Raw genomic sequence first — 23364 nt, 5'->3', positions numbered from 1 at the left:
CGTTGGTTTATCTTGAAATCAGAGTAACCTTTACAGCTTAGACTGTAAAACTATGTACAAAGAAAAAGTGAAAAAAGTTTTCTATACATAAAGAATTGTGAAATAATGAGCCCTCACAAAATGCTGAAATGATGCTCTTGCTTTCATACCTCTGTGCCTGCTGAATTATTTCTCCCCATAACCCCCCTCCTCTCTCTTTCATCCCTCAGTGCTACCAATTCAAGTTACAACAGCTAATCCTCAGGGGGACAATCCTGGCCCAGTTTCCCCCGTTCTTTCCCCTCTGACCCTCCTTCAATTAATCTGACTTCAGTGTAAACCTTTGTGGTTTACTATTGTGCAACATCCACGTCTCCTTCACCCTTCCCCCCCCCCCAGCCCCCTCTCCTCACCCAATACAGGGGAACTCCCGTTAACGCGGTGCCACTGGCATTACTCATTCATCCCCATTCAGACTTTCCCCAGTATTTATTGAGGGCTCTCGGCTCCTGCCTCTCACTCTCACTCTTCTCTGCTCTCCTCTGCTCACTTGAGAGCTTCTTGCCTCGTTCCCTCCCGCCAGCCGAGGGAAGAACTTTGTCTCTCCAGCAATGCATCTCCCTGTGATTCTGTTTTGTGTTCTCTGGTCTGCAGTGTCGGCCGAGAACTCGGATGATTATGAGCTCATGTATGTGAATTTGGACAACGAAATAGACAATGGACTCCATCCCACTGAGGACCGTAAGTTCATTTTAACTGTTTCTCTGCTAACCCTAATTACATATCCACCTCGTTGGGTCTAAATGTTTTATATATATATATAGTAGCCAATGAAATAACACCCCCCCCCCGAAATTAGTTTGTTTTACAAAAGAGAGAAGCACGTTAGGAAAGGGGGAGGTTTCAAAAAGTTTTTTTCTGTCATACATACTAATGGGTCGAACCATAGGAAATTGCCCATACTCGCCTGTTTTGAGCTCCACGAACGGCAATTTCATGAAGTTCAACTTAATATATACCTGCGTGGTTTCTGTCATGCTAGCGATATCTACACGTTGTTTTTTTTGGAGGTGTCCTTAATAGGGAAGCGGGTGCTGGGGACGGGCTGTAACTTGGGACCCCTGAGGGAGGTCGGCTTTTTACAAAGCACACCCAAGGAAGGCCTGGGAGGGTTGGTAACATGTATGTCCCGCTCTCTAGCCACGCCATGCGACTGCAATCGGGATCACTCCGAGTGGGACAAGCTCTTCATCATGCTGGAGAACTCGCAGATGCGGGAGGGCATGCTGCTGCAGGCCACCGACGACGTCTTCCGCGGGGAGTTGCAGAACCTGCGGGCCGAGCTTGGCCGGCTGGCGAGCAGCCTGGGGAGGCCGTGCGCAGCGGCGGCCCCCGCAGAGGCCAGGCTGGCCCGGGCGCTGGACGAGCTGCTGCAGGCGAGCCGCGATGCCGGACGCAGGCTGGCGCGTCTGGAGGAAGCCGGGATGCCGCGGCCGCAGCAGGAGGAGGGGCGGGCCCTGAGCGCGGTGCTTGAGGAGCTGCGGCGGACGCGGGCGGACCTCCGAGCGGTGCGGGACTGGGCGGCCGGGCGCTGGCTGCCGGCAGGTAAGGACCCCCGGTCGGGCGGGGAACCCCGCGCGGCTTTGTTCTCGGAGCGCGCGGTGTGGGAAGCCGAATCATCAACTCTCAAGGGGAGGCTTTAGTGGGAGGAAACACACACACACAGACACACACACACACACACAGACACACACACACACACACAGACACAGACACAGACACAGACACACACACACACACACACACACACCCTTCTGCTTCTCCACGCACAATCACAGAGGTCGGACACACCATTTAAGGCGGAAAAGTTGCTTTCAAAAGTAGTCTCCAGTACCGAGCAACCCAGAAGATAGCTGTGCACGTAACCATCACAGTCTTGAAATACACGTAAAGGGCCCCCGAACTGACACACGATCCGACCAGGCATTGCAGGAGCTCTATTGGCCCGTTATAACCCTGACCTCTCTCGATGTCCAGCTTCCCTCCGTTAGGGATTTCCACTTCTTCTAATTTTAGCCTGCCTCTCTTTTTAGGGGAGCTCTGGTTCCCCGCACTATTTCAGGGGCCAGCCTAATTTTTAGGGATGTTTTCCAATCTCTGGGCTGAACCAGAGACTTGAGGCTGAATCTGATCTCCTGAGGGGTGTATCCTCAGCGCTGGTTCTGTGAAATGAGCGCGAGAGTGGAGGCCCGAGGATGTGAGATTTGGAATAAACCACGAGCAGCTGACGAATCCAAAGTGGGACAGTCAGATGTGAGAGCCAATTGGTACCTCGGGCCACCCCAGGGATATGGAGGATCAGGGTGAAACAGGACAGAGGCAGTTCAAACCAGATGCAACTTGTCAAAGTCTCCTGTTATGCAAACACAAGTGGGCCAAACATAATACATTTCAAAGAAATAAAGGAAAGATTTGGAGTCACATAACACTCCTTTGTAAGTCAAAATTTCTAAGAAATAATGATGTAACTATCATTTGTCAGTTGTATTAGAAAATCTGTGTCCTAGATAAGAAAATATAACTTACACTTTTCCTGAGCATCCTTTGAACAGAAAGCAATTACAAATAGTGCCATCCTTTCTTATATGTCCAATAAAACAACTCTTATTGGATGGGGTAGGAGAAAGAATCAAGCACGTTTCATTTAAAATTGCAGTAAGCATACCAGAATATCATATTTGTCTTTCCTAAATATTTGAGGATGGTTTATCAGTACAGAGCATTTAAAAAATATATATTAAATAGGGCTTCAGAGGGGGAAAACCCCTAAAAACAAATATACAATAGATCCTCAATGTAAGTGGCAAGAAGACAAATTATAATTCTTTGGCTGTTTTAATGGATGGAATTTCTTGTCTTTTGCAAACAACATAGAATCATTGTGCATATCACATACCAGAAAAACTGAAGAATTACACTAATTTTCACCTTTACCTCTGTATACTAGCTAGAGCAGAAGAGGAATGTTTTTCTGAATTTTAAAGTGTTAATTTCTTATTACATCCACATTAGTTTTACCCACATGCTTTGATTTCTCCTCTCTTGGTTTCCTGCCAGCTTGGCTCCTAAGGGATTCCTAATCATTCTGTTGTCGGCCTCTTAAGAACCTGGTTTTAATTCTGCTTGGTCTTTGATAATATAATCAGAAAAACCTATTAGTTAAAAGCCATTTCATGAGAGAGTTTCTGACATTTTAAAGACATATCAAGGGCCTCAATCACTGGCCTCCAAAAGATGCCACAAAAAAAAACCCGCCAGCATGCAGTTCCACTCCATGAACTCACATAACCAGTGCAGCCTACAGGGGAAGCTGGTTCTCTAAGAGGCAATCAAGGAAGGCTTTGGAATGCAATCCTGACTGCCTGGGCTTATTTAAACAGGAAATCAGTTAATTAGATTGCAGTAGGCTCCCTCTCAAACACTACTTTACTGAAACATTACAGAGAATATCTCAAATGCCCATGTATATGGTGATCTTTTGTTCCATGATCTTTGATTTAAATAACATAGCTAGAAAAGCATGCACCTATCAATTTCACTTGAAAAAAGAATGCCTCATTAAAAATTCATTTTTAAAAAATCTTCAGAGATTCAAATTATTCAGTGAAAAAGTTAATACCAAAGTATGATAAGACCAATTTTGTGCTTCTGTATTAGTTACTATTATAGGGTTTTCTGAATTTCAATATCTTCTTTGACTATTTCTAAAGGATAAGGACCACATCTACTTAATTTGGGGGGGATGGAAACTGGCCCTCAGCCACTTGCAGGTGGTTAACTTAGTTTACCACACTTTGCATGGACATTTGGTTCCTGCAAGTTCCGTCTATTCACCAGTTAGTCTTTAAATGCTCTGACAGTTTGCTTTTTAAAGCAGTGTCTACCTAGCCCTAACTTAGGTTTTAAACATTCTTTCTTCATCTAGTCTTTTATACATATATGAGGTTAGAATAAAACAGAGTTCACCTGTCAAAGGTTCTAGCACATCCTTTCCCAAAGATACCTAGAAGCTCTTCACTGCAGCATCTCCAGCTCCCTGATTGACCATGTGACCTGGAGGTAGACAGAGGCGGGAGTTTACTGAGCTCTCAACCCTCAAGTTTGAAAGTCTCTTAAGTGTGTAATAGCAGAAATGTTCTTCATCCAGCCTGTTGGAAGAATTCACTCTTCCTTAAAGGTTTCTGTTATGGCTTAAATAGTATTTATAAGCATGTGGATAATGTGAGAATTTTTAAGCATATCTTTGGTCTGCACAGCTCTTCTCAAGTGCTACATAGTTGCTGCTTACCGACTTGGAGAATATTAGGAGGGAAATGGAAGAGACTTTGACAGATAACTGTAAAGCTTGGAGAGATCGTGGGATTCATAAAAAGCTACACAGCTTACTAGTAATAAACAAACTGAATTCCAGCTCTTTTAGCCAAATCCGGGGGTTCTTCTACCATTAAGAGGCAATGCAGTGTGCTGGTTAAGGGTGTGGCTTCTGCAGCCAGAGTGCCCAGTTTCAAACCCCAGTTTTACCACTTACCAGCTACGTCAGCATAGCCACACTACTTAGCACTCTGTGCCTCAGGTTTTTTTTTAATCTGTAAAATGGGACTAGTAAGACCACCTCTTAGGGTTGATATGAGGATTAAAATGACAAAGGGATTAGAGCAGTATCTGGCACATAGTGAGTACCTGATAAGAGTTAGTCATCATTATTTATATATTGTTGTCTTTCAAAGGTAGTTTTCTACAAACTTTGCAAAGTTTACAAATATCTGAGAATATGTGATTTATTCAAATGTATTCAGCAACATCCTGACTGTCCTAGAGTTTTGCTGAAAAATACATGTTAATGGCCAGATTAGCTGGGCCCAATGAATCTCACAGGTGTTAGTTCTAGGAGCTTGATAAAGTCAATGGGAGGGAAACTAGCTTGGCTTTAAGTTTTTGGAAATTACAAGTGTCATTATTTGGAGTTAACACATAGTGATTCAACACTTTTTTAAAAAGCTGTAACAAAATAAGCTAGTTGGGAAGGGAAGTAGTTATTAAAACATGGTTTTCATTATTCTGTGGGTTTGAACGATTTGGCTCCTCTGTGTGCCGCCTTCTCCATTTAGATGCTTCATTGAATGAGACAGTTGGCTTTCCTTATTCCTGTTTTCTCTGCTCTACAGAGATTGCAATTGGGGCCCCTTAAGTCATAATATGATGCAGCATTAGTTTTCAACTGTAGTCATGAAAAGGCCCATGCTAAAATACCTAACTGCCAGAATCACTTTGGAATGATTTTATATTTACTCTTATATTCTTACTTTCCTGCTACTCTAGGTTGTGAAACAGCGATTTTATTCCCCATGCGTTCCAAAAAGATTTTTGCAAGCGTGCATCCGGCGACACCAATGAAACTTGATGCTTTCAGTGCCTGCATCTGGGTCAAAGCCACAGATGTATTAAACAAAACCATCCTGTTTTCCTATGGCACAAAGAGGAATCCATATGAGATCCAGCTGTACCTCACCTATCAGTCCATTGTGCTTGTGGTGGGTGGAGAGGAAAACAGACTGGTTGCCGACACCGTGATTTCCCTGGGAACGTGGACCCATCTGTGCAGCACCTGGAATTCAGAGAAAGGGCGCATGTCCTTCTGGGTAAATGGTGAACTGGTGGCCACCACAGTCAACATGGCTACGGGTCACGTTGTTCCTGAGGGAGGAATCCTGCAGATTGGCCAAGAAAAGAATGGCTGCTGCGTGGGTGGTGGCTTTGATGAAACATTAGCCTTTTCTGGAAGACTCACAGGCTTCAATATCTGGAATCATGTTCTCAGCAACGAGGAGATAAGAAAGACTGGAGGAGAGGAGTCTTGTCACATCCGGGGCAATGTGGTTGGGTGGGGAGTCACGGAGATTCAGACCCACGGAGGAGCTCAGTATGTTTCCTAAGTGTTGTGAAACTCCACTTGAAGCCAAAGAAAGAAACTCACATTTTAAACAGGTGCCAGTTGGGAAGGTCTGAAAACCTCAGTGCATATTAAGAACACTTGAGACTAATGAAGGAGAGAGCTGAGAGATATTTATCTTGGCAAAATGCTGAATAAACAGTCAAAGGGGAGACATTGGAGAAGGCTTTTGGGGATATTGTTACTAGACTTGATGCCATGGTGCTTTCAGATTAATGCTGTGTCCTTGTCAGAGAAACTCTCAAATAATTAAAAAGGACTGTATAGTTGAACAGAAGGACAATTGTTTTACTTTTCTTTGGTAAACTTTGTTTTGGCCAGAGATGAATTTTACATTGGAAGAATAATAAAATAACATTTGTTATCCATTGTTCATTGTTACTGGTATATACCTTATTACAAAAAATGATGATAAAACATATTTATACTACAATGTGACTTAACAAATACAAATGTAGTTTATGTGTTATAATCAAATGTCACTTTTTTGAGAAGATAGTTATATAAGTTATATTGTAAGATGGTTTTGTATTAATTTTATTAAGACTATTTTTGTAAAGCTCTACTTTAAATAAAATATTTTATAAAACTAGTCCATGCTGTCTAATTATTAATTTAAAATGTCTGGAAGGAAATTCACATTTTTCTTTTTTTATCTGCAGCAGGCAGTTAGTTTTCAGATACTAATCTATTATGTAAATACTAATCATTAATTTTGTTAGCAACAAACTGTGGAGTTGTTTTAAGCTTAGGCTTCCTATAAATCATAAGCAAGAAATATGATCTTGGTAAGTCAATTCATCTCTCTGGGTTTTAGTTTTCTCAACTGAGAATCAAGGAATTGAAGAAACAATGATTCCTTCAAATTTGATGATGCTATGAGCATCAACAACTTTCTGTCCTATGTAACATGGGAAACAAACATGAATTACCAGAGTTCCTCAGATACACGATTCCTGCAAGAGATGGCTTAGGACTGTTATTGGGGAGATCTAAAAATCTGGAAAAGAAACAATGACTTCTGCCTTTAATGCACATCCCATTCTCTTACTTATGCATAAAGGAGAGTATGGTCAAGTCCCTTCATCCTGCAGATGAGGCGATAACTCTACCACACTAATGTTTTCCTCCTGTAGAGGCTATGCAAGGGCTAACAGAAGAACATCACAAAGCAACTTCTGAATATCAGTAGGAAATATGGTAGAATCACAGTGATGATGTGTCCACCTAAAGACAGGACCTGAACAACTACAATTTCCTGTTTGTGAGTTTTGGAGGAGGGGACCGGGAGTAATTATCCAACCACATTTTGTAACTAGCCTGATGTCCTTAGGCAAATTACGTAACTCCTCTGAGATTTCTCAGTAAAACGAGGGGGTTGGATTCTTAGTCTCTTTCAGCAATGAATTTCCATAAATCTAGGAATCTTTGAGGATACTCTTGGTATCAGTATAGCTTCACCCTACTCGTAAGACTCATTGAAGGGTCTCAAAGAAAATGGTTCCTAGTTATGAGGTCACAGGCCAATCTTAGACCCTTGGAGATTGCATAATTCAAGGTTGCAGGTGCAGTGGCCATAAACAAGTCCCTGTTTAGCCACTGTCTAAATGGCTAACTCCAAATGCTGAGCTGAAGGAAGAAATACTGGACCAAAACCTTCAGCCCAGAGTTAAGCTATTCCTTTCCACATTTCAGCATGAATTACCTCTGTTCAAGAGACCCAAGATGATGCAGGACAAGATATATGCAAACTCATATGCTGACAGAGTTAAATGTAAAGGAACTTTTAATTTTTAACAGGAATTACATGTTGAAGGCAAAGAAGAAATAAATAGAAGAAAAGAAAGTAACTCATGGCTTACAAAAGTAGAAATTTCATCTGCTACAGCAGCAGACCTGGATAGGTGTTCCAGGGACTTCTAATTGTCCCCTGATACCTATTTTCTCTGTTTTCCTAAGTAATAGTATTCTCGTTTTAATGGCATGTATGGCCATTTTGAGTAAAGACTGTATTTTCCAGCATCAGGTGCAACTAGATATGGCCATACGACTAAATTCTGGCTGATGGTGAGACACTGAATGTGGCTCCTTTTCCCTTCCTTCTTCTAACTGATTGGAATATGGTAATGATGGCTGGAATTTCAGCAACCATCTTAGATGAAGAAATTTTGCATAACGACATAGAAGAAGCCTGGGTCTTTAATATTACAAAGCTGTCTTGCCAGCCTTGGGCTGCCTGTGCCTAAACCTCTTTTACATGATAAATAAATACACTTTTATCTTCTTCAGCCCACTATTGGTTGACCACTTTATCTAATCCTGATCCAGTAGAGCAATTTTTTTTCCAATAAAAAAGACCAACCACTTTATTCCCTCAAAACTCAGAGACTAGATACACAAAATACATTTTACAAATTTATCTGACTTAAAAAAATTTTTTTTGTTTTTGTTTCTAATTTTTATTTTTTAAAGTGGCAGCTTCTTTTCATTTATTTATTTATTTCTTGGGGGGAAGGATTAGGCTTATTTATTTATTTATTTTTAATGGAGGTACTGGGGATTGAACCCAGGACCTTGCGTATGCTAAGCATGTGCTCTACCACTGAGCTATACTCTCTCCCCCATCTGACTTTTTTTTTTTAAACACTGACTAATAGCATTTAATGAGCTTTAGAATACATTGTGTCAGCAAAAGGAGGAAGTAATAAATGTGTAAAACTGAGATAAAATATCGGAAAAGAAGTATCAGCATGCTAGCTTAGTTTAACACACTGACAAAGAGTTTCACTCACCAGGATGGTTACTGAGGGCATCATCATACTACAGCATAGTAAGAGAATTGTGCAAGATAACCCAAGTTATTAGGAGGAAAAATACGTGTGTAACTAATATATAATACATTACGTATATAAGTTATAAAATATTATACATGTGTGCTAGAGTGACCAACTGTCCTGGTTTTAAGACTATCCCAGCTTTAGTCCTGAAAGTCCCATGTCCCAGGAAATCCTTCAGTCCCAGGCAAACTGTGACTGTTTGTCACTTTGTCACTCTAGTACTAGTACGTACATATGTATGTCAGTAGAGCAACTTTTTTGCAGAGATAGTATCTGAACAAGATAGGGTTGATACATTTTCCTTGTCTATTACAATATAAATTGGTTTTTAATTAAGTATTAATTCCTTTAAAATATATCCAGAACATTTGACTATTAAGAATACATTACAGAATTTTAGATAGGTATTTACAATTATTCAATTAACATCACTTTGATAAATAATTAGATTTGCAAACAAAGAAGAAATTATAATTGATTTTTATTTCATCTCCCATTAAATTTTGTATTAGAAAGCTCTTCTTTGAGAATCTTACTAAGGCCAAATGTTTCCAGAACTGTATTTTAGCCACTAAGAAATAGCACTCGTAAAGTTAAATATCTTGGTCAAAATAATTGTATGTGTTCACTTGTATATTCCTGGATTCAGTGAACTTAAAAACTCAGACTGCTGACCTTTGCATTTGGTTTTATAAATCTGGAGTGTAGAAGAAAGCCTGCTGGGCTTGGGGTCAGAAATTCAGCATTTAAATCCTAGCACCATTACCCACTAACTAAAAGACATCAGGCCTGCTGACTAATCTTTATGAGCCTTAAATGAGCCAAGAAATTGAGGATAACAGAACTCGCCTACCTTGATGAAGGAGTATTAAGAAAATGACATAAAAAGAGATAATGTATCCAAAAATGCTTTACAAACCCTAAAATAATATTTGAAATAAAATAGTTATCATTAAAAAATATTTTTCCAGGTTGTTCCCAGTAGATTAAATAAAAAATAAGCAAACAAACAAAAATATAAACATATAAACAAATATAAAGATTTCCTTTCATTGTGGGTAAGTCATTCTCAGAGTTCAGTCCACAAATGTTCAAAACCATGCAGGCCTTATTCTACTTCACAGCAACATCTGCTGGTGAAGTCAAGAAGGTGCAAACTCTGGAGTGCATCAGATCCAAGATTCAGTTAACAATTCAGAAGAGGTTCTTTTTTGATTTAAGATGTGTCTTTTTTCTTGATCCACACTTGGGCTGGTTTTTAGAACACTGTATATAATATTTCCCCATATGTATTAATATTTAGGTTGAATATTCGTAATGAGATTGCTTAGTAGTCTGTTTTCTAGGATATTTGATCAATAAATTCTTTCCCAACAACCTGTAGTACAATGAACTTACAACCGTTTCCTTGAGGAATACTGCATCATGAATTTTTAATGGCTAAGTATCTCCCTAGAGATTACAAAACTCCAAAAATGAATATGATTCTGCCTTCAATATTTTAACATGGGCCTGGTACATGGCAGATACTCAGGATGACAATGATGATGATGATTATGATGATGGTGATAAAGAGAAGAAACATCATAACCACTGATGAACTGTGGGCTCAGCATTGTGCAAGTATAGCTGCTTTATCTGTTTAAGCCTCATATCTACCCTATTTGGTACATATTATTACTGCCATAATAAATGGGAGGTCAATTTTCTATCCCCATTTTTCTGAGACAGCTCACCAATCAGTGGTTTGAATTTTGTCTCACATTGAGAAATGAGGTGAATTTATCATAATTAACTAGACAGTCTATTCTAGGTTACTGCTAGTAAGTCAGAAAGGAATCTGGACTCTTGCTGAGATAAGATTACAATTCTTTCTAAAGACTTTCTACTTAAGTTTCAAATCATTTGAGGTCACCTTATGATTTGTGCCAGACGACCATGTAAAAGGCCTACTGATGGAAAGGCATACTTCCTTATTATGACCACTGATTCCAAAACACAGAGGAAGGGACATCACTGCTTTTAGTTTTGATAGTAGGGGTGTGCACTGCGTTACAGAGTTAGTTCCAAATCAAAATTTGGAAAAGGTTTCCCTTTGAGCTCTCAAATAATCTCTTACAGTTAGAGGTACCCTCATTTTAGGGATCGCCAATAATATTGTTAGTTTCCTGGGTGAAAGACATGCTAACTCATGCTGCGCTAAGCACTGGTTATACTTTTGTATTCCAATACTAGACAGGTTTAACAAAGCGTTTTCATGTGGCAAAGAACAAGTCTGGAGAATTATTCAGGACCACTGAAAAACAACTCTCCCACTGTGAAAAGGTTCTGATGTTACAAAATATTAAATTACCTTGACATGATTTAAGCTGAAAACAAATGAATTACCAAAGGGACATCTTTGTCTATTTTTTAATTCAATGGGGAAGCATTCAATATTTCCCCATTAAGTCTGATTTTAGTTGTAGGTTTTTGTAGATATCCTTTATTAGATTAAGGATGTTCCCTTCTACTGCTAGTTTGCTGAGGGATTTTTTTTAATCATAAACAGATTTTGAATTTTACAAAAGGAGAGTATATATATACATCACTTACAATCTTAATTATCTATAATTATATATATACATATATATATCATATATATATAATGTCTTCTTAATCAGTTTAAGAAAGTTCTCCAAAATTTTTAGGTTGCAATTTTTTTTTCATGAATGGGTACTGAATTTTATGAGACACTTTTACTGATACAATGAATTTTTTCCCCTTTAGTCTTTCCCTGAAGGGAATTACATCTTGAATATTGTCATCTTTGCATCCTACATAACTTAACTTAGTCTTAACTTTTATAACATGAGGATAACAATAGTTCCTCCCTCATAAGACATTAAGAGAATTATGAGTTAAAAGACTAGTACCTGGTACAGACTAAGCACTTAACAAATGTTAACTATTTTCTTTAAGCATTGCTAGAGTCATTTTGCTAAGATTTTTATTTGTGATTTGTGCATCTGTGCTCATAATTAAGATGGGTCTGTATTTTTCTTTCTTATATTGTCCTTTGGTGTTGATATGGCTATATTAGCCTTACAGAATTAGTTGAAGAATGTACTTCTTTTTTAATTACATAAAACAGTTTAGATAAGATTGTAATTACTTCTTGCATATTTGTTCTAATTTGCCTATAATACTAAAAGGGACAGGCTTTTTTTATTTGTTTTTTGGTTGGATGATTTAAAAATACTGATACAACTGTCTTATTTGACATAGGGACATTCGGATCTTCTATCTCCTTAGCTCTCAAAGTGCAAATCAAGACAACACTCTGCTCATGCCTTTAATCCTTTCTCCAAGAGGAAGGACTTTCACAATTTTCTTCTCACTAGAATTCAGAGCACACAAAATAGATAAATGTAGTCTAGGAAATTTGAATAAATGAATTTGTATTTACATTTAATGTGAAGGTAAATATTATCACTTATATACAGTCATTAATCATGGGAAGTAGTAAAGATTGGTTTGGAACTAGGCTTCAGGTATAAATATATAAGCCCAACTGACAAAGTCTGTCATGTTTGATTCATAAACTTAAAGGAGGCATTTGGTTTGAAATTAGAGGCAGTCATGTATAGAATACAATTGAAAAAATACGATCAATGGAATAACATCAACCAAGTGTAAGAGGCAGTCACCCATGGTATACCACAAGGCTTGCCTGGTTCCATCTAGTCTACTTTTTCATTAGTGTTTTAAAACGAAGGTAAAATTTACAGATGACAAGAACCTTGTAAGAATTGCAGATATAGTGAGATGAAAAGATCATTATCAGTAAGATCTTGGCATGCCAAAGCAATGAGCTGAATCTCTTTAGAAGAAAGATAAAGGGATAAAAGCAAATATTTACATAAGGCTACTTTTTGGTGCCCAGTATTAATTTACAATACTGTTGGAAACAGTTCTGGATTTGGGGGTTATTTACTCCCCATCCTTGTGGTTCTGCTGCAGTTTACTCCCATGTCCTACTTTGAGGGTGGCTTATAATCCAAGCCTGGCCAGCTGAAGTACTGTATCCCCTGGCAACAATGATAAATTGGTTCAGAAATGGGCATGTGGCCCATGACAGGTCAAACAGAGACAATGAGACTGAATATGGAGTTTCTTTTTCTTAATTGGTATTCATGATGAAGTGAGCTGGAAGCTGCAGAGGCCCATTTCATGGAACAGAAAGTGAAATCAATCCACAGGAAGAACAGCTGTGTAATGACTTTTTGGGACCACCACTGAGTCCTGAATCCAGCCATTTGGGAAGTCTGATACACTCATGCACTTTCAGTCTTATGTTCCAATGAGGAGTTCCTCCCCTCCCTTCCACCTTTTCCTCCTCCTTCTCTTCTTCCTTTTCATCATCAAGCCATTTATACCTCAGATTCTTGTTACTTAAAATGTAACTGATTGGTAAAATGGGATAATAATAGGACTTCTGCTAAGGAACTCTTTTGGGGATTAAATAATGTAATTGGTATAAAGTGCTTAGTACAGTATTTGGCATAAAGAGAGCATGAAATAAATTCTAGCCATTGTAGTTATTATTGTTATTACAATCATTATTGTTATCATTGAATGCATGACCATTTGGTGGGGATTCAAGCATTTCCTGGGTAACTGGGCTAAATCATGTTTAATGTGTCAGCCTAGGATTCTACAATTTTATAATTCTAGTCTTGTAAAAACTTAGAGCAAATCAAATAACTGTAACACTTTAGCATTTTCTGTAGAAGTTGAAGAATGAGAGAATAAGGGTTAGGACAGTATAAGTCAAGGAGAAAGATGTAAAGGGGAGAAAATAAAAGAAAAAAGAAATCCCAGTGATGGCTTCTAAGGCTGTTAGGACAGGGATATACGACAAAGATTTGTACAGCAGAAAACTTACTACTCTGAGACACCAAGATTCCTTCTGCTTTGCTGCTCAAAGTTTGATGGGCTTATGCGAGTGACTGTGGAATTGTAGAAACACATCAGTCCTAAAAATCTAAACCCTGAAATATTCAGTCCCAACCTTTTATAGGTCAAATTGTCATTTATTTTATGGTAATTTTCATAGTGCCAGATCAAATAAACTTAATCATTTGTTTATCTCAAATGCTTGCAGTGAATTCAGAAAGTGTATTTTGCGTTTCAAAAGATTTCTTTGTCATTGAAAGTGCATTTTAAAAAAAACAAAACAAAACATAAGCTAAGTTCCTGGCAGCTGCAAAGAGACAATTCAATTCTTTTTCTCATAAATCAGTTACTTACAAGTCTAACTATCATGGTTTTAAAATGTGTGGCATGTATAAGTGTTTAAAATTTCTATAAAATCTGTATCAAATATGTAGCCAAGGTGGTGAATAAAGTGGACTTTTAGCAAATTTAGTATCATGTATAAAGAGAAATTAGCAATTCAATCCTGTAGCCAAAGAAAATAAGAAATGAATGATATCAACTAATAATATCAATGACAAATCTTTAGAAGGGAGCATAGGTAGAGTGATAAACTCCCACTGTTGTGGCTGAGGTTCAGACAAATCTGAGCATCTGGCAGACCACTGGGGTGGCTGGTCAGAGATCCAGGGTTGGGGGGTGGGTACTAAGAACTCTTCTTAGGAATATCTGGTACCATGAACAAAACCTTAACCCTTGTTGGGCTGTAGGCATTTTGAGAACTGGACTAATCTGCTGCTAATCTGGCTCTTGGATGGATAGCTGAGGCCAGGGAAGATAGAGTTTTAGATAAAACAGAATATATTTTACTGCAAACTCAGTACCACAGTTTGACACTGGGGGCCAAGCAAACTTGCTCTGGCTCTCTACCAAGGTGTAACACCAAGACGAAACACAGTGTTCTTCCTTATCTTGCCTCAGGCCACCGCATGAAATTGGTAGACTGAGGACTCGTGGCTTCTGAAACTTCAGGGGTAGGCAACACAAAGGGACAGAGAGGCTGCCATCCTGGGCAGAGCAGTGTGGAGTCGAGTCCATTTCTGGGACCTCCAGGGTAGCAGTCACAGAGTTTGCTGGGACTGAGGTGGTAGAGATGGACATCACCACACTATGCTGTGCCCAGAAAAGAATACTGAGGCCTCTAAGAAATACAAGGTCTGGGAGTACTTTGCAGAGGGTTGATGCTCAAATTGAACATGGGAGGCATGTGGCAGTCAAATGTGGACCAAGACACTCATGGACCTCATAGATTTATATTAAGGAGGGCTGGGGATGTTTGGGTACATATCAAATAATGCTATATATTGTTCTTTGATCCCAAACCAAAAGAATGGTTTCTGGTAGATCTAAAACTAAAGAAAAAAAAAAAAGGCAAAGAAAATATTCTGACTGGACTAACTTGATCTCTTTCATTAAATAAGAAACCATTACGGTGGAGGGTATAGCTCAAGTGCTAGAGCTCATGCTTAGTATGCATGAGGTCCTGGGTTCAATCCCCAGTACCCCTTCTAAAAAAAAATAAATAAATTTAATTACCTCCTCCTCAAAAAACAAAAAACAAAAAAACCAAATAAGAAACCATTAACAGAGATGCCCTGATTTGATGTTTTATGGCAATATTTAACACAATTATAAATCAGCCCTAAATCATGTTCACATTTAAGACATCTTTACACATTCTCTGGTGTATTTTATCTAGCATTTTGTGCTTTTGTAAAACAAAGGGTAAAGAGCTTTTCCATCTGCCACTGAGAGCAGTGGGACACATTCCACATAATTCATCTGCCTGGTGAAGAGACACAGACTCAGCCAGCTCAAGTAACCTTAGCCATGTTCTCCAGCCATCTAGTGGCAGAGCAGAGAATCTGATGTACCTCTTGATACTCATTTTAAGTCTCATTTTCCATAAACTGCAACTGCTTCATGGAAATACTCTAAAAGGACTCCTAAAACATGTCCCCAAGCTCAGCCTCCGCATCATACCTTGGAGTATGCTCTTTACAATAACCTCTGTGTGATCGGCCAGGAGGTCCGCCTTGGTGATCGCAGCCAGGGACAGGTAGTTGGACATATTCCTGCACAGTTCCTTGTTGCCCCTGTGGAGGAACTTCACTGCAATGGGGATGGCTAATGCCATCACAGGGGGCCGGTTGTAATTCTGAGAAAATATAAGAGAGCAACAAATAACAAGTGGTTCCTTCTTCAATTTATTCATTCATCCAAAAAATATTTGAGCTAAGCTCCCAGAGTGCAGCTGTGAAAACATAGACCCCACCCTGTTTTCTAGTGTTTGGGACCTCAGAGAGCTCTTGTTCTTGTTAGGGAGACTTAGAGGCACACAAGCAGTTAAGAGCCTAGGCTGATGAGGGCCATGATAAGGAAAGGTCAGGGGTATAAGGGAGCACAAAAGGAGCACTTAATCCAGTCTCAAGGGAGTGTCAAGAAAGACTTTCTGGAGGAGATGATGTCTTAGCTGAGACCTGGTGGGTGAACTGGAGATGGCTGAGTCATGACTAGGAAAGGCGTGGACAGGAGGAAAAGCATGTGTGAAGGCAGACAGGTGGGAGAACTTGTGCATATGGGGAACTGTAAATAGTTCGGTAGGGATGATGTGGGATACATGTGGGGAAACTGGGGTGGAGGGGTCAGAGAAGGGACTGGAGACAGAAACAGTTACAGGTCTGGCACCTGCTAAGGAGTTTGGAATTGATCTTTAGGGTGATTAGGAGTCACTGATAAGAGGAACAACTCATATTTATACTTGAGAAAACAATCCATAGAATGTTACATACATTACATATTGCTTTCTGACTGTATCTTAGAAACTAAAGTTTTGGCTTAGTGAAATTCAAAGGGGGAGAAAAATTAATGAACATAAGACTAAAAACTGAGGGAATTCTGGGTCTAAAATAATTCTTTTTTGATATACTTTGTAACTGACATCAATATCCTTACACAAAAACAGTGCTACCAGCATTTAATTACCTAATTAGGGAGTAATACTTGGAAAATAAAAACTGTTTTCTTAAAAATGAATGTTATGTCCTTCCTACTATTAACCATTCTGACCATCAACCCCACCCCTTAGGCTATCAAGCAAAAGTTGCACAGTGCACAACGTATCTAACTTTATATCATTATCTTAGAAATAAAAAGTGGTTGCTTTTTCTAACTGTTCATGTGAAAAGTGCTTATATCTTTCTACCGGTAGATTATCCCCTCTACTATCTCCCACAATTCTAGGTTTATGGCAGGTGTTCAATAAACATTTGTCAAGCTGATTAACTAATGAAGAAAATGCAAATCTATAGTGATAGTTGTGATCGGGAACATAATGTGGTGGGGAGAAGGAAGGGGGAGTCAGGTGTGGGAAGGGGACCACTCACTCCCATCTTCTTGCTTGGGCCACCAACTGCCAGCAATGGCCTCCAGTGCCATCCATTTTCAGGGCTAGCTGATTGGAAAGGTGAGTTGTTACACGCTCCTTAGCAGATATGACTCCCATGACCACGTCCCAGGTACTTCTAATGAAGGATTTTGCACCCTTAGCTTCAAGGGCAGTCAAATGACTCAGACGTCGACAAACCAGAGAATCACATTTCCAAATGATATGTTTATGGATGGGCAAGTTTTCCAATTATAATTGAGGAGTCATTAAAAGGTTCTGAGAAAGAGCTTCTCTCTCTCCTGCTGTATTCAAAGAGTTAAGAATGGAAGATTGAGAGTAGCTGCCGCTATTTTGTGAGCTCAGGAGGAAAGAATCTGTATGAGATTCAAGGCAGCATGGATCTATCAACATGAAGACAAGAGAAACCCGGTGACATTATTCCAGCCCCATGCATTAGGCTGTGCCTAAAGCCAATTCTATTCCTAAATTTTTCCAAATGAGCCATTTGAGTCTCTTGTGCTTAAGCTTTTTCTCCCCCAGTCTCTAGAACAAAAATAGACCTGATAAATCCTTAATCCATTTCTGTAGTTCCACCCATTTTTCAGATTCAAGAGTTAGACTCCTAAGCTGAGAAAATAGGTATTCAACAACCCAAGCTGATGTCCCACCATGAAGTCAACCATCATGAAAGCTCTGACCCTATTCTTTGGTGACAAATCATGTGTTTATATAGCAGTTCCACTCACTATGTTTCTGTCCTATCCTTAGAGTTCCTAGCACCATCTAAGATTCAGGACCATAGCTTGCAGTCAGATTTCTCTCACACCAGACAGCCTTTTCTAGTATCTTCCCTCCTGGTGAATTTAACCGGGTCTGATTAGACAGGGCCATTACTGATGTGATGAGCTATGAGGCATCCCTGAGATGCTGGCTGCTTCCCTGCCCTTCAGCTTTAGAAGTCTGGGCATGTACTTGGTCAGGCCTTACAGGATTGCTTGGATCTACTGAGGATAACTCACACCAAGGGATTTCCAAAAGGCTGGTGCATGATCAGGTATGCCAATTTACTCTTCCACAGTGAGAGTCTTTTCATGTCAGGATTTTTCACATTATCAGGATATCAGGAGGCAGATTACTAACCAGAATGTTCACTCATGGGCACAAGATCAGATTAGAGCAAAGGAATTTCCTGAGGGATATTTCATCTAGGCCATGGCAAAACCTAACTGAAATAATAGTCCTGCCCTACAGCCAAAGCCACACCGGTGGTACCTCTGGTGACTGGAACTTTTCTGTCCATCAGATTCAGTCTCCACCCCTGCCTCCTCCAAGACACTGCAGGGTAAATGTGCCAAAATAATGACCCCCACATTGAGCATCCTCTTTTTGTTGCCATACTCTTCAGATATGTGGTGTTTAGGAAGGCCAATTGATTTGTCCATTTTCTCCATTGTAATCATAGTGTATGCTGCTCCCTTGAGGTTACATTTTAGTTATCTCAATTAGAACATTGTTTCCCAAATCCCTCAGTCTAGCATATAAATTTCTTGGGTTGCCGCAATCTCATGTAGATTTTTTTTTGTTAGTTTACTTTTTACATGACATATCTTTGTTCCTGTCATGGCTGGTCAAAGCCTTAGTTTTGAGACTGGAACACAATCACACAATTCTTCTCAGAGCTTTCCAACAAAGAATATCACGTTCAACTTTACTTTATCTTCTCTGAGTCTTTAGTCAAGAACAACTTACAGCTGGAGAAGTACATGTCTTCCATTAGAGAAATATATCTCCAAGCACATTTACCTATAACTTGCTGAGAAGCCACGATGGCGGCATCTGGAAGTTCAACTGCCCCACTAATTGTTCCCCACTAATTGTGAACACAGACAGGCATAGTAAAAGATCAATGAAAATCAGTATTCACAGCAGCTAATGTTTTAAACCCTGGGAATAAGCTAACACTTGCAAGCAACAATGAAACAACAGGCCATCTTACCCAGTTTTGTCATATTTTTTTTTTAAATTCTAGATGCCCTAGAGAAAAATAAGGGCAGCTATTAAAGTCTTTGATGTGTGGTTCCAAGTGAAAGTTATAAAAAATTTTTAAAACGTATAATGTCATTGTTAAAAAAAAAACACAAAACTTTCATACTCAATTTTTCTGTTTTCCTCCCACATATGTCATCTGGAAATCTCTCAAATGACAAGAGAAGTGAAACATTAAGCAAAGAGCAAAAATTCACATAAACAGCAAGGAATTGCCACCAAAGACGCTCAATCTCTAAGCGTCTAGACGATCCCTAGTGCTTCAAGAGGCCATGGGCACTGCTGACAGCAACAGGATATGAGGCGCTGAAAGGCCAAGATGAGGCTAGACAGACCTGCATCCCATGGATCTGACAGGTACCACACAAACTCCCTTCTAACAGCTGAGCTTTGCTCTCAGGTGAAGCAAAAAGAGTTGCTAGTGCAGTAGAACTCTGGTCCCTGAAATTACTTTATCTCTAGGATTATTTGGATCAGAGGAATGCTAACGGTACACATGCAGAGAAAGCCCTATGACTGCTTGCACAAATAAGCCACTTTAACAGCAACTGTCAATGCCAGAGCTTATGATAGATCTTGCCCCTCTGTGCAGACGTGAGCATGATGGGGTGTGTATCATCTTACACACCATTTAGTGCTCAGTACTCAGGGAACAAATTCAGTGAAGTACAGGGTAGAAATAAAGACTTGCTCATGGGGACAGTTACATTCAGCAATAGGAGCAAAACAAGAGGGCTTTGTCCTACAGATGCCAAGAATTATATTTCTTAACTAGATTAGCACCATTTGAGCTCTTGGTGGAGATTTTCCTTTGGAAAATGCACTTTGGGAAGGTTTCCCAGTGTTTCAAAATTGAAAAGAAAAGAGCTAAGTAAAAGAGATATATATCTGAGGTGATAGCAATTAAAAAGCTCTTTGGTTCTCAGGACTTGAATTCAACTAAGAGCCATTAAAGAGTAATCTCAAGAAATATTAAACACCATATATTAAAATGGCTATTTTTGGTTTTTCATCCCCCATCATGGATCAGATAATCAAATTTTGGATTTACATATAAAATGCTTGGTTCTTAGCAGCCTGGTTATATAGAAAATCTAAATGGTACATTCACCTAAGTTTTCCCAGCATATTTTCTAACAGGCAATAAGGCAGTGGGATTCAGGAACCTGGGGTGGGGGGGCAGAGAGGTGTGTCAGCCTCTTCCCATTTCATGCCACTGTCTTGTGGGGCATTAAGTGAGGAATTAGTACTAGAGCCCACTCTGGGGAGAAGCACAGCTTGCAGAAACCAGAAGACTATCAGGTCCCCCGAACTATTCGTGTTCATTTGTCTGTTCATTAATTCATTCAATGCATTTTATTTTGAGCACCTACTATGGGCCACTCACTGTTCTAGGTGCTGGGACCACATTAGTGAATAAAACAAAGCTTCTGTTTTGCCCAAGATCACACTGCCAGTAAACAGTAGAGCTGGGATTGCCTACAGAATAAAATTCCAGATCAACATAACCAGTCGTGCCTCTAGGAGTTGCAAAGGAAATGCTCTCAAAACTGTCCAAGCCACTTGCATGCAACGCCAGCCAGGGATAGTTTTTGAATCTTCATACGGCATTAACTGGGAAAGAGGAAATAAGAAAATTGAAGTGTAGAATCAAGGTGAATGGACAGTGGGGCCCTTGTATAAAAAAGGGAAAACAGATACTTTCTGATTTTCCAACAGTGGCTTTGGGGACTATTTCAATTCCTCCCTCCTTTCCCCCTTTGGCTATCTCCCTCCACAAAGGATCGTCAACAGCATGAGCAGACATGGAGGAAGAGACAAAAGGCAGAGCTTATTTGGCAATGGCCCTGCTAAGTGATTTGGTTGGGGAAGAGGCTGTAACTAGTAGAGTGAGGATAAAACCTGGCATTGGCTCTTAACGTCATGATGGTTGGCCTGTCAGTTCTCCAGAATTTCATTCTAGCACATCAGCTATGTCAGCAAGTAAAACCTCCTTGAGGTACATTTTTATTTTCTTCAACCCTCTCCACGTTTGGGTTTGTCCTAGAATATAATGTGATTTGTTGGGGTATCTTCTTTTTCAGGATTTTTCCAGAAACAAAGAAACAGGCCAACTCCATAGAGAAACCTGATCAGAGAAAGCTGTGGTTTGAAATAGGTATTTCCAGATAGTGGCTAGACCATAAATGGAGATTGCCTTTATAATAAAAGTTGTTCTTCATGAGCAGCAAGTATTGTTATGCCCGTTTTACAGACGGCAGAACAGAGGCTTGGAGAGATGAAATAATTTGCCAATCTCCCACTGATACGAGGCCAAGAGCATCTGACTCTAAGGCCTTCAAGCTCTAAAGCCTTTTGCTCTTCTACCTCTCAGCATCTCCTAAAGGAGTCAGAATTTCAGTGTGGGAGGTGAGCTGAGAGATCACCTGGCTCATCCTTTGTTATATAGATGGCAGGCTGAGAGACTTGTCTCAGGACACAGCGTAGGTTGATAGAAGAGTATCATCCAAGGCAAAAGACAGTAGAACTCACAAGTGCACGCCACACACATGTACAGATTTTGTCTTGAGGAAGGTATAGAAGGTAAATTCTGGAATTTTAAAAGTATTTTAAGTAAATGTTGCAAGTTCATACATTTAGGTCCCAATAAAAAAAAGAATTCAATATAATTACTAATTAAAAGTAGAAGAGAAATGGTCACTTGAAGTAGGTTTGAGTGTAGGTTTAAAAAGGAAATTAAGGGAGAAAGAAAGACTTTTTGTGTGTATCTGTGAACATATTTAGCTTGAAATAATAGAGAAGTGGCCAGAAAAGAAAGTGGCCAAGAGTGTGGGCAGAAGAACTGGTGGGCCCTTGCCTGATTAGAGAGTGATGCTGGGGTCACTTATCTTGGGAGGCGGGGTGGGTGGAGAGAAAATCTTTGCATTTGTGTAGCTAAAAATGCTAAATGGTTGACTTTACAGTTGATCTACTGTTTTATTTTACTGAAAAAAACAACAGAATAAATCATCTGGGTTTCTACATGGTTCCCACAAGAGCCTACTTTGCAAACAGGACAAAATCTTTTCAATATTTACTGCAAGTCAAAAAGGTCCCCTTAAATTTGATGAAAGCTAATTGCCAAAGCTGCGACCACAGCCTTGTCTTTGGTTCATGGGTAGTGACCTTCTGGGATGACATCCCGAAAGGTAGCTTGGACAAATTGCTGTACTTCGCTCTGAAAAAAGGCAAGTTCACATTTACGGCTTTCTGACTTCTACTCTGATGCCTTCTGCCATCTCAGAGGGCACATGATAGACACCCTGTGTCCACTCTGGCCCTACAGGCTGGAATCACCCACTTCTGTGATTCACATGTCCCTCTCAACCAAGACACCTAACCCTTAACTGTTTTCTCTGTCTCCCCGAAATATCAGTGTTTGCCTTAGGGCCCTGCTCTCAATAATCTTAAAAAATTCATTCACACTGAGTCGTTGATCAGCAGTGAGTTTCACATTTTTATTTGCTCCCAACCAACCTCTTTTAAAGTAGGACACATAATGTCTTACCCAGGATGAAACATTCCTTTATGCTAGAATTTAGGGCATTAGGGAAAGGCAGCCTGTTCAAAGTTCTCTGACCTTGGTCTCATTTCATAAATCTGGACTTCTGTACAATCTGTTTTGTCTGCTTAGAATGTCTTCTCACTCCACCTTTCCTACCTGGTAAAATTTCTGATAATTGCTTCAAACCCTTTCAAGTTTGATCTCCATCCAGAAATCCATGCTGACTCTCTAGAACTATGCTAACACAGGAGCCTCTACCCACGTGAAGCTACTGAGCTCCTGAAATGTGACTACTGCAAAGAAAGATGTGCTAACACACACAGCGGATTTATAAGACTTAGTATACAAAACGAGTAAAACATCCCATTAATTTTTATGCTGATTACATGTTGAAATAATATTATTTTGAATATACTGGATTAAGGAAAACATAAATCAAATGAATTTCATCTGTTTCTTTTCACTTCTTTTTAATGTGGCTACTAGAAAATTTTAAATTCCATGTGTGCCTCGTGTTTCCAGCTTGCATTTTATCTCTATTGGATAGTGTGGCTGGAGTCTAGACCAGTGGTTTTGAAATCAC

The 23364-nt window shown here is 39.6% G+C and overlaps 2 protein-coding genes across 7 annotated transcripts in view; one reads left to right on the top strand and one right to left on the bottom strand.

The window, feature by feature from the left end:
- VEPH1 (ventricular zone expressed PH domain containing 1) overlaps positions 1 to 23364 on the bottom strand; it is a 266024-nt gene that overhangs the window by 210802 nt on the left and 31858 nt on the right. For all 6 annotated transcript variants that reach the window (XR_012508920.1, XM_045514505.2, XM_045514504.2 and 3 more), the window contains exon 4: positions 15787 to 15961. Coding sequence is in view for 5 of the 6 variants with exons in the window: in XM_045514505.2 (XP_045370461.1) it covers positions 15787 to 15961 (175 nt within the window). In the remaining variant the exon portion in view is untranslated. The remainder of the gene's footprint in view (positions 1 to 15786; positions 15962 to 23364) is intronic.
- PTX3 (pentraxin 3) lies at positions 416 to 6581 on the top strand. The gene is made up of 3 exons (XM_074369038.1): positions 416 to 720; positions 1180 to 1584; positions 5359 to 6581. Exons 1-3 carry the CDS (start codon positions 591 to 593, stop codon positions 5970 to 5972), a joined length of 1149 nt encoding a protein of 382 aa, XP_074225139.1. The 5' UTR covers positions 416 to 590; the 3' UTR covers positions 5973 to 6581.

Source organism: Camelus bactrianus, chromosome 1 (genome assembly GCF_048773025.1).
Source record: "Camelus bactrianus isolate YW-2024 breed Bactrian camel chromosome 1, ASM4877302v1, whole genome shotgun sequence".
Lineage (NCBI taxonomy): Eukaryota > Metazoa > Chordata > Mammalia > Artiodactyla > Camelidae > Camelus > Camelus bactrianus.
The sequence above is the reverse complement of the archived record's forward strand: the minus strand, read 5'-3'. Positions and strand labels throughout refer to the sequence as shown.